The 12,094-nt window shown below is 32.1% G+C and overlaps 2 protein-coding genes across 2 annotated transcripts in view; both read left to right on the forward strand.

The window, feature by feature from the left end:
* Nucleotides 1–705, forward strand: part of LOC102597616 (axial regulator YABBY 5-like) — a 6,734-nt gene extending 6,029 nt beyond the window's left edge. The window contains exon 7 of the mRNA XM_006345163.2: nucleotides 514–705. Within this exon, the coding sequence (XP_006345225.1) occupies nucleotides 514–576 (63 nt within the window). The 3' untranslated portion in view covers nucleotides 577–705. The remainder of the gene's footprint in view (nucleotides 1–513) is intronic.
* A 3,414-nt stretch (nucleotides 706–4,119) lies between these two features.
* On the forward strand, nucleotides 4,120–11,675 carry LOC102597938 (CBL-interacting serine/threonine-protein kinase 24). The gene is made up of 15 exons (XM_006345164.2): nucleotides 4,120–4,224; nucleotides 4,842–5,073; nucleotides 5,705–5,767; nucleotides 5,888–5,959; nucleotides 7,039–7,146; nucleotides 7,225–7,299; nucleotides 7,404–7,457; nucleotides 8,396–8,521; nucleotides 8,884–8,973; nucleotides 9,399–9,521; nucleotides 9,693–9,812; nucleotides 10,332–10,448; nucleotides 10,988–11,044; nucleotides 11,129–11,203; nucleotides 11,335–11,675. Exons 2-15 carry the CDS (start codon nucleotides 4,909–4,911, stop codon nucleotides 11,428–11,430), a joined length of 1,341 nt encoding a protein of 446 aa, XP_006345226.1. The 5' UTR covers nucleotides 4,120–4,224; nucleotides 4,842–4,908; the 3' UTR covers nucleotides 11,431–11,675.
* The last annotated feature ends 419 nt before the right edge of the window (nucleotides 11,676–12,094 follow it).

Consider the following 12,094-nt stretch of genomic DNA (forward strand, 5'->3'; position numbering starts at 1 on the left):
ATAATATATATATATATATATATATATATATATATTTATTTATTTATTTATTTTATAGCATAATTCTTTCTTAAATATTGTGTTCTTCATTCAAATAGTATCACATAAATTGAGACGTTAGGTCCTTAAATCTCTTTGTACCTTTTAGATTATGAAGCTTCATTGCCAAAAAAGGGCACAATAAATTAAAATAACATATAATATGAAGAAGAAAAATGCTAAAAAACTTCCAAAAGTGTATGGGAAATACTACTTGAATTTTTGCTTTTAAACTGAAAATGTGTATAATGTATCACAAAAATCTTCAAATTTACTAAATATTGAGTCATGGAATTAGTTATTGGCTTTCCTGAATCCTACATGAACATGGAATGCTTATTAGTGCATCGGACTTCCCCTTTTTTAAAAATAAGATACATAAATTAAAACAGATAATAATATTCTCTATATATTTCCTTTTATTAACTTGTAGTAATTTTGTGTCTAATTTGTTTCCATTCCAATTATCTGCAGAACAAAGAAAAGCTTATAATGCATAGAGCTGCATTGCCAAAAATAAAGACCTTCACCTTCTAAGAGTATTAATTCTCCACATGTTGTATCCTGAATTATTGAAGACAAGTGTGATTTTATTTGTTCTATTTATTAGTACTTATAAATTGTGTAATATAATTTGGAAATTATTTGAAGTTCCTTTGTTGTCTACCTCAATTTATTTTATCTTTCCCTAGTTATTAATTAATGAGAGAAAAAACTTTCTAGAGCTTTAGATTGCTTTCTTATTCTTTGTTTATCAAGGTAAAAGATGGAGTAGTCTAACTATCAGTTATTCGCTTTATCTATCTGAACTATCACTATTTATATATTAAAGCGCACTTAATTGATTACATGATGGTGTGTGGTGTATGTACTCTCTGATTGATTGAGTAGTTGAGTAGTTGAAGGTGCGTGATGTACACTCTCAAAAAAGTGATAGTTATGTTTTGAACATAAATGGACCTAGAGTAGGGAGATAGATTAAGCATCGATGCAACACAAAATCTTAAGATATAATTAGAGTGATCGAGAATATTAGAATCCCTTTAAAAGTTTTGATGTGTGTACCATATTTCAACAATTTTTAAAAAATAATAGAAAATAAACCTATGAATTTTAAAATTATTTCCTCTTTTGATTGACCTAAGCAAAACAACTTGTACTATAAATGTTGTATATATAAAGAATTAGAAACAACAGTTTCTGACTTTTTGTGGTATGTGTATGTTCTTTTTTTCATGTAATAATTCATGAGTACTTTACTTTAATTAGTTTATTGGATTGATATTTGATTGCAAAAGTTGTATTCTTCTTTTTGCACAAAGTTAAACCTATATCTAGTATAAAAAAACTTTTATGTTATGTCCAAGATATATTATACTCCTATGTTATATATGTGTATTTTAACAACCTTTACCCTACCAACACAAAATGAACATTACCTATATGTGGTAAATACTAAAATTCTATGGACCACCATAAAATAGCAATCTATCTCTCTCTTTTTACCATTTTAGAAACGACGTTAAAATCTTAAAAGTTTATAGGCTATAAATTTATTATCGAACTGAATTCATCTATTAAATTAAAAATTGGTACTTAATAATGACACTTTGAAAGGATTAGTAGTTTGACTTTTGGGATAATATCATTTTTGATCAAATCAATTATTGATAAATTATTATTTGATCATTGTAATATATAATTAAACATATTTGTTTTTAATTAATTAAAATATATATGTTTAATCCCTACATATATTGCAGTTGCACTATAAAGAAATATACCTAGACGGATATTATAAAAATTAAAATTAAAATTTATCGACTTTTATGGGACCAAAAATATTATTATCCTTAGTTCCTTTCCTTTTCGGTATGACCTTTATATTGTGCAATTAAATATTTCAACTTCGAAAATGAAAGCTCATTTTTAAAAAATGTTGAATTCAACACGCACCACAAATTAATTATTTTTTTTAGTAATTGTTAACACTTTAGTTTTCCTCATTGGTTAAGTGTTGTCAACGCTTTGACGTTCTTAAATTTGGATGTTAGCCACATTTAGGCCCACTAAAAATAATATAATTGGCTAATAAGTCAAATATCAATTAACAAAGTTGTAAAATTGGTAAAATTTGCTAACAATAGTTGATTACTGTAATATAATATTCAATGTATTTCTTTATGTAATTAAAAATGGTAAGAATTGCTAACAATAGTCGATGAAAATTGAGTTTTTAAATTTATTTCTTATTCGATGTTTGATATATGTATTGAGGTTTAATTAAATTCGAATTCACATTAATAGTCAAATATATTCTAATAAAAGTAATTTTATATTCAAAACTCAAATTCAAAATTTATGAATATTAATATAGAAGCGGATCAAAGTATCTAGAAAGGTCCACAAGGAAAATATTTATTTAAAGTAAGATTAGTCCAAGATTATTATTTTAGTTGAATTTGTTTTTCTATCAATATATATTAGTACAATTTACATGTGATTTTATTGTAGGATTTGACTTGTACTCCATTATTGTAGGATTTGACATGTCCTCCATTATCAGATGCAATTTTTTTTTCATGTATCTAATTAATTTTTTTCATGTAAAACAATTTGATTTAAAATACTAAGAAGTTATTTTGATTGTTAATTATGGTGAGATGATTTGTAATCTCTTCACGTTTAATCAGAATTTTGTTCAAACTCTCTAAAATGTAAAAAAAAAAAGTCTTATTAAGAGTATTGTCCTCATAAGTAGACCGTGCAACACACAAATTCAGATTTGGTCATGGTGATGTGGGTACAACACTAATACTTTGTTTGGATCATTGTTATTCATTGTATTGTATCATTATTATATACCTATAATATTTGTTTTGATTGTTACTTAAAATGTATTGTATTGTATTGTATTGTTAAATTTCGTTGTTACGTAACAATGAAAATCCCCATTTTATGGAACAACCAATTTTGTGTGTTTCCATTGTTACTTAATTTTTTTTTCCAATTATATCTTTACATAATATTTCATAATATTATTTTACCTTTTTACTTTATATTATTTAATTCTAGTCAAACCCCCTACCCTAGAATAATTGAGAATATTTTAGTAAATTTATAAATTATAATACAATACGATATTGTCAAACCAAACAATAAAAATGTTATTAAACAACAACAAACAATATAGTCTAACCAAACATTGTATCCACCATACAATACAATACATTATGAAACAATTAATAACAATGATCCAAACAGAGTGTAAAGAAAAAGTTTTATTGAGAAATCTCTAAAATTATTTTGATTGTCGGTTGTGGTGGGATGTTGATTAGGGTTGTTCAAAATCGAATCAAAACCGATAAATTCGAATAGAAAAAAGATTATTGGTTTATCGATAATAGGTTATTGAATTAGCGGATTCGATAATGATTTTTTATTGGGCCATCGATTTTTAACTGTTTGAGGTTTTTTCTTAATAAGTTAACTGATAACTCGATAGTAAGTTAAATAATTATATTTATACCATTTTGATATATAAAGTCCTTAAGTTAAAGTTTAGTTTCGTATATTTCTAGCTATCTCAAACTCCCAGTTATTCTACGATGCGATAGTGTTTGCTTTTGAGAAAGATACAATCTATCAACTCATGCACATGGTTCATTTGGTTTGTCACCTTGTTTCTAAGTGATATTAAATAATTTTTTCGGTGTCAAATTTTAATTGTTAAACCAATAACTTAACCGATAACGATTAACAATCAATAACCCAATATCTTAATGGTTATGTAACACTTTAGCTCGTCTACAAATCGATAACTAATAAGCCGAATCGATAAATTTCAAAACTGAACCGACCGATGCACAACATTGACTCATAATCTCTTAACTCTTGATCATAGGTCTAATTCAAGCTTCCGAGAATGAAAAAGATATTCTAATAGGAGGTTTTTTCACGAAGGGGTGTGCAAATTGTAATGCATGAATTTAAATTTAATCGTAATCTAATATGGATACCAACTCCGAATGAAAATCCTAAAATAAAATTTTGTTCTGATTAAAAAAGAATCTGATAAATTGCTTCTTTATTCTCCACAGTTCAATAAGTCTCAGCTCCAAATCGATCAGATTCCTCCGTTGCTCAATTTCCCGGCGACTTCTCCACCGGAATTCTCCATTTCCGGTAATGATTCCGCCGGCAACTCGCCATTTTTTCTTTCTTATACAGAAATTTACTAAGTAATTATTCGAATTCAATTTCATAATTTTGTTTTTCTCTCGTCAATCGTGTTAAATTTAAGTTGCAGATGGAATTTTTTGCGGAAATCAGCTTTTATGCTTTTTCTAGTTCATGTAATTTTCCCTTTTAATTCTGAATTAGGATATATACACAATTGAAATTTGCAAATTTGTTTATGATGTCAGTAGTAAATTTCCAAGCTTGTGATCAGTTCTAATTTTATTTTTTTCGAGTTGTAATGGCAGATATTTTCTGTTCTAGGTCTATGTATTTAGTTTCTTCAATCATATGAGTATGTATGGGAGATAAGTTTTTTTACCTGTGAAAATTGCATATTCAATTTATTTGTCTGATTTTGACTTAACACATATAAATTTTAAAAAAAACAAAGAAAAAAAAGGAAAGAGGCATTCTTTTCGAAATGGATTTAAAAGGAAAGTAAGACAAGCAAATTGAAACGGAGGAAGTATTTATTATATGTGTGCATTTTCATATGTAATACATGATCATCTTGAGTTGATCTAGATTACTGATTAGTTTTATTGTGATTCAATTGACAGGTTTTTGATGAGTTATAGTTGAAGGTTGCTTCACTTTTGGTAATCTGTGGGAAATGAGTGTTCAGTGATGAAGAAAGTGAAGAGAAAGCTTGGGAAGTATGAAGTTGGCAGAACTATTGGTGAAGGGACATTTGCCAAAGTTAAGTTTGCACGAAACACCGAGACTGGAGAGAATGTTGCCATTAAAGTCTTGGCCAAAAGTACCATTCTTAAACATAGAATGGTTGAACAGGTATTAAGATATACTTCCCTTCAAGCTCTCGAGTATATGCTTTACGTGTCCTGCATTTTTGTTATTTTGTTTTGATAACAGTGGTGTTCACATATCCCATATTTAAAGGTTGGAGTTGATAATTAGAAAAGTTATTCCAATCTGTGAAGTGATTATTATTGAAATTAGGTCAGAAATCTCTTCTGTCGAACTTCAGTAGGCTTTTCTGATCTGATGTGAATCAAGAGTAACCATGACAGTTTCCGTGGTGGACTATTAAGCTCACATTGAACATTGTAGCCATAGCAATGACATCTGTTATCAAAATTGAACTATGTGAATGTGCTTGGTTTCTGAGCTGAATTCCATTAGTGAACATCAGCATGTTCATCCATTACTGTGTAACTATAGCCAAATTCAGTAGGTTGATGGGTTTTTAAGCCTTTTAACTGATGGCTGGCAACAGTTTAGCTGTGTAAAAGAATTAAGCTTTATTCATATTGAATTTTTATTATCTATTTGCACTTGAAATAGATTTCTGTGATAAGAGAGCACATTCTGGGGTCTGTGTGTGATAATTCTACTGTCCTTGTTCTTACCATCTCTGGCATTTTTGGCTGATCAATGTGCTGTTCTTTGAGATGATTTCCAGATCAAAAGAGAGATATCTATAATGAAGATTGTCAGACATCCTTGCATAGTTCGGCTTCACGAGGTAAAAAGAAAAAAAGAATAAAAATACGGATATTACAAATACTACTGTGAGTTTGGTTGTTCTATTATCTTTGCTACTTGCTGTTGCTGTTGTTTATTGATTTTCTGTATTTCCTTGTAGGTTTTAGCTAGCCAGACAAAAATATATATCATTCAGGAGTTTGTCACTGGAGGAGAGCTTTTTGATAAAATTGTAAGATTCCTTTAGAATTTTCAATAAGATTTTTCCTTCTTTATATCAATAACTCTTGCAAACTTTTTGATCCTTGTATGTGATGATAGATAGCTCTCTATCTGATAATGACTAGGAAGGTAATCTGTAAATGAAAATAGAGGTATGATTGAGACATTATTGCAACTAAGATGTGTGCCTATGACGATTTTCTGTGAAGTGATAATCTTCATTAATTAGGATAAGTTGTAGTTTGGGTCAAGATACTTATGGAGAATGGGGAAGAAGATAATGGAGTGATCAGCTGATATCTTTGGTGTATCCTATACAATATTCACAAAGCAATAGTCCGGTGGAGTAATCTGTATAATGAGAAATAGAGGCATGACTGAGATATCTCTTTTTTATATCTGAAAAATAGAGGCATGCTGAGATATCAGAAGAAAAAGAACTTCTGTATTTGAATGAAGTAGTTCCAGTCCACGCTTTTTATGTGGAGAGCTTGGAGATCCACTTCTTTACTCTGAAAGTAGTTTAAGAGTGTGTTGAATTGTAGTTTAAGAGTGTGTTGAATTGCCTTCTAGTAAGTCGAAAATTTCATCTGATCAAGAGGTTCCTCTAGCTAGGTGTTACCAGTCTTATTTAAGCACGAGATAGTGATCGGAAATACTTAATTTGTCAGTGACAATTTAGCTTTAAATCAGTTTTTCTCTGTCAGGGATGGACTCTATCGAGTAGGATTATTTTCGCTTATGGAACTTTGTACATTTTTTTGAGTATTCCTGAATAGTTGGTATGAAATGCACGATCCAGCCTGGTTCTGATCTTTAGTCCACAATGATAGACAGGAGACCGACCGACCAACTAAATCTCATCTTCATCAAATATATAAATTGTTGGGTTACTTAGGTATAAACTGGTTCATTGATAGTAGTCCAGTTTCCAATTAGGCACTTGCATCTTTACTAATTTACTTCAGCTCATGGAGCTTTGACCCTTAATGGTTTACTTTGTCCTTCTCCCTATGAATTATCAAGGTGTGATTTTCAAGATTTAGTAATGCATCTGTCTCTTCAATTATTAATTCGTTCAATTTATAGGTTCATCTAGGTAGGCTTTCTGAGGATGAAGCAAGGAGATACTTCCAACAACTCATAGATGCAATTGCTCACTGTCACAGCAAGGGTGTTTACCACAGAGATCTGAAGGTTCGCAGTTGCTGATTGGGAGATCTGTTGTAAAAATTATATATCTTAATCTTTTAACTATTGTTCCTTGTTCCCCAGCCTGAAAATTTGCTTCTTGATTTCCAAGAGAACTTAAAAATTTCTGACTTTGGGCTTAGTGCATTGCCTCAACAAGTAAGCAGCATCTGATGTTAGTTGCATTAGATGGTATATCTATTTTTGTTTCTTTCCTTGTTAATTAGAGCTTCTAAATGGGCATTTACTCAAATCTCTATCAGGGAGTCGAGCTCCTCTATACCACTTGTGGGACTCCAAATTATGTTGCACCTGAGGTATGATGCATATATAGTTTGAATGTTCTTCTTGTTTTGTACATGCCACCCGTCATTCTCCATTTGATTGGCCTGCTATCCCAAAACCCTTTGTTGAGAATATAATTAAATAATAAAAAGTGTACTCTTTCTAACAGCTTAAGCTTTTATATGAGATGGTCACACACTTCAACATGGTATCAGAGCCAGACAGAGATCGAATCTCACCGCCGCCCAAAATTAAAAAGAATTTCCACATGCTTGGCCTGAATTCATTCATGACAGTTTCTTATCATTAATATATCACTTGTACCAGCTATACTTATTGTTTGGTTCTGCCTAGATTAAGTTATATGGGCGATGAGAGTGGTATTGCACCTAGCTCCAGATTTCCAGATTTTAGCTGCCAAAGCGAGAAATTTCTGGACTTAGCAAGACTTGGTTCTTTGCAATGTGAGAAATTCCAAAACCAATGCCATGCTACAACTCAGCTCTGGAACCAGTTTTGCCTTGTCGAACTGTTTATAAGATTTCCCAACTTCTTATACGAAAATGAACTTCCTAAAGGTGCTATCTCCGACTTTCAGGTTGATTGATTAGAAACTTAGGCCCCCTTATCTATCTTCCCATTCCTCATACATCCTCAATGATGTCCACATTAATAAGCACCATTTGTATTTGTTTTATCTGCAAGGAGCTTGAATCAGAAAGAAGCTAAGCAGAGGGGTGGTTGTCTTTCATTTTAATTCATTGCTATCCCTTTTACCTAGCATGATCAATTGGCTTTTGATTAGTCATCAAATGAGAGAGAATCAGAATTTATTTCCCTTCCATGAGCTCTGTAGTAATATACCTTCAAATCATTAAACACATTCTAATATAAAAAATTTAAAAAAATTTAGAATGTGTTTGGACTCTTTCTGTGGTAGCTGTCTTATTACTCTTAGTTACTTCTTCAGGTGTTAAGTAACCGAGGTTATGATGGTGCTGCTGCGGATGTGTGGTCATGTGGTATCATCCTTTATGTTCTGATGGCAGGATATCTTCCATTTGAGGAGACAGACCTTCCTACCTTGTATACGAAGGTTAGATGCAGTAATCATGCATTTGTAATGTGTTAACTGGAAGCATAGATAATTCTGTCAAATGATTCTCTTTTTCTTCTTATATAGTGACAAATGCTAAGGATCATGGGTCATATGATGGACAATTCCGTATTTCTAATTTCATCTTCATGCATGAGTTTCCTCGTGTTTTTTATTATTACCATTATTTGTTTTTTGTGTGTTTTTATTAGATTAATTGGGGCTTTAAAAGTAACTTGACATTACTTGTACACGGCTTGCTATACGTTAAAGTTATTGTTTGTTTTATGTGCGGCTTACTATATGTTAAATGTTATGGTTTGTTCTCCACAAATTTCTTATTGCTTTTAATATTGACACAGATCAAGGCTGCTGAATTTTCCTGTCCATTTTGGTTTTCTCCTGGTGCAACATCATTGATTCAAAAAATCATTGATCCAAATCCCCAAACTGTAAGTGTACTATATGTTTAACTCTGAAAACTATGGTGTCCCATTGCCTATTTGTCACATAATTATTCAATCTACTATAAGCTTAGGACATTAAAGTTGCACTAGAAAAAAAAATCCTTCATGAGGGAATATGAGAAGCTCTGTTTCATTAGAACTGAAAACATGGTTTTTTTGAGTTTGATTGCTGAACATAGATTAAAATCCTTCCAAATTTCCCGGATTGGTTATGGAGATCCTTTTTTAGGTCATTTTAAATGTGAGAAATGTCTTAAGCATGTCTTCTGCTCGTTCCTTGATTTTGTTCAGTACAAGTGTTCCTTTTCTCACGTCCTTTTTCTTGGTTAATTTGTGAAACTTCAGCATAACTTGTACAGAAGTCCTTTTAGTGTTTTCATAGTGATTTACTCAGAACCATGTACATGCAGAGGATCAAGATTGATGGGATAAAACGAGACCCTTGGTTCCGGAAAAACTACAGAGCTGTTAGAGCTAAAGCAGATGAAGTAGTGAATCTTGATGATGTCCGTGCTGTGTTCGACGACATTGAGGTTGAATCCTTTCACATTCGTCTTCTAGTATGCTAACTAGTATATCTGCGTGAGGAAATGATCAAATTTAAGATAAATTGTACTCTGGATTTAGATTAACTGAAGTGATTGTCCTGATACTTCAATGTTCTCACCCATTATAGGTTTTATATGTTCTATTTTCATGTGCAGGATGCATTTGTCAGTGAAAAATCTGAAGATAGTGAGAGTGGTCCTTTGGTAATGAATGCATTTGAGATGATAACACTATCTCAGGGGTTGAATCTATCCGCTTTGTTTGACAGACGTCAGGTACAATGATTAATTTAGTTCATGGACCAAAAAATAAACCATACCGAAGTTTCCAGATTTTAATTCATATCAACTTCATCTGTTTTATCTCTTTCTCCCGATTCTTCCTGTAAGTTTTTCGTTTCTTGGATAAGGAAGGGAATCTGATGGGATATGTAAATTGATTCTTCCTTGAATTTTTTAGTTAGCATGCTCTTTAATAGAAGCAAGTTAGTTTCTCTCCCACTATTTTTGGTATCTTTTTTTCTCCTTTTTCCTTGTAGTTAAGAGGCTCAGAGCCAATGTTACATAATACCAACTTTTCTTAATCCAATTTTAGATCAAATATGTCCCAATTTTTTTTGGTTTGGAAAAATGTGTCAGATCTGATCTGAATAGCTTATATTTTTAATGATCGAGTTATTTATGTTTCTACAAACTTAATAATGCTGACATGTATAGTACGTCGCCTCTTTGCTAAAAAGGTTTTCACAACTTCCTTATTATAACAAAGAGTAATTTCCTCTCTCATTCTTGCAGGATTATGTCAAGCGTCAAACTCGATTTGTTTCCCGCCAACCTGCTAAAGTCATCATTGAAACTATTGAAGCAGCCGCAGAGTCGTTGGGTCTTAAGGTCCACACACGTGATTACAAGGTATATTTCTAATTCTCCATAGAATTCAGGGACAAATGATTCTCTTTTATTCAAATAACAATTGAATCAGTATGAAGCATTGTTGTAATTGAATAATCAGTTTCCCATCGGATCAACTGTAACTGTCAGCATTTTTTCACCCTTTTCCCATTATCTATCAAACAGTAATTCCCTTTCAACATCAAAGAAAATGGAATACTGGAGGAATTCACCCTTTCATTTTTTCCTGCTCTTTATCAGGAGCAAAATCGTAACTGTGCCACATAAGATTTAGTCGCATTTTGCTTAACTTGAATGAATGATGGTTGAAAAATTATCTGCCTTAATGGTCACTGTTGCTTAAGATGCAAACAGCTTGGAACTAGGGGCTGATTTTTTTATCAGGAGCAAAATCGTAACACTCCTTTTTGTTACGAACTTATGGTAATTTTTTTTAGGCTTTTGTGGTTCTAAGATCATGTTGTTAAACCGCAATACCCTGGGTAAGTTTCTCTTTATTGAGTGGGCATTGATTTGTTCAACCACTATTCTCATTGCAGACAAGAATTGAGGGGGTAACGGCAAATAGGGCTGGTCAATTTGCTGTTGTGCTGGAGGTAACTTCAAACTTAATAAACCGATTCATTATAAGATTGGTGTTTCGTATTTTCATTTGACCGCTCTTTCTATAATTTGTGAAGGTTTTCCAAGTAGCCCCCTCCCTTTTTATGGTTGATGTTAGAAAGGCTGCTGGGGACACTCTTGAATATCACAAGGTTGCTTCTACACTCAACTTTTACTTGAGTTTTTCACTATAGTTTGCATTACAATACTTATATTTAGCTTCTTTAAGGAATTCCATGAAACTTGGAACTACTTAACAGGCCCTTGTTATGTGCATTTGCAGTTCTACAAAACCTTCTGCACGAAGATTGATGACGTCATTTGGAAACCAAAGGAGGGCATGTCAAATGCTGTTCTGCTTAGGACAATGACTCGCTGAACCAGATTTCTGGGAATGAGGTGAATCACTAAGCAGTGTGATGTGCTCAAAAGAATTCACATTTTGCTATCCCCGCCCTGTTTTGCACGCTACATCATCGTTGTGTTAGGTACAGTGTGTGTAATTGTATGTTTACTGTTAATCTTCGTCTTATTGTATAGAAAAAAATAAGTGGTAACTGCATATCTTATATGTTATCTGTAAATCATGGGCTCAAAAGCAATGGAATTGAGTGTTATTTTATCTCCATTGTACCAATATATAGTTCCCTTTTACTTCATGAGATTCGAACTATCTACCTTCCAGTCGGGGAGAATGAGGTAGGTTGTCTACTGAGTAGCCCTCATGGGCTAACATACACGGAAAACTGAGAAAATCACCTATTTTTTTGTAAATTGGCCCCTAAATGCCAAAAATAGACTAAAAATGATGAGACTATATGTACTACTCCCCCAACTCCCTACGGAGGGTTCCGTAATGGTTTCACAATAAATTCGTTTGGAAGCTATATCACAAAAATATTCATGGGCTAACACATGAAAAAAACTGAGAAAATCGCTTAGTTCCTGTAAATTCGCCTCTAAATTCTAAAAATAGATTCTAAAAATGGTGAGGCTTTACGTACTGCTCCTTCAACTCTCTATGAAGGGTTCCATTAGATTTC

The sequence above is a fragment of the Solanum tuberosum genome, unplaced genomic scaffold, assembly GCF_000226075.1.
Source record: "Solanum tuberosum cultivar DM 1-3 516 R44 unplaced genomic scaffold, SolTub_3.0 scf00063, whole genome shotgun sequence".
Taxonomy (NCBI): Eukaryota; Viridiplantae; Streptophyta; class Magnoliopsida; order Solanales; family Solanaceae; genus Solanum; species Solanum tuberosum.

What these genes read in the sequence shown, in the direction of transcription:
- LOC102597938 (XM_006345164.2), top strand. Translation starts at nt 4,909, where the DNA reads ATGAAGAAAGTGAAGAGAAAGCTTGGGAAGTATGAAGTTGGCAGAACT. An exon ending in GCATAGTTCGGCTTCACGAG is followed by an intron (nt 5,768 to 5,887) that starts GTAAAAAGAAAA and finishes ATTTCCTTGTAG; the next exon opens with GTTTTAGCTAGCCAGACAAA. An exon ending in CTTTGTTTGACAGACGTCAG is followed by an intron (nt 9,813 to 10,331) that starts GTACAATGATTA and finishes TCATTCTTGCAG; the next exon opens with GATTATGTCAAGCGTCAAAC.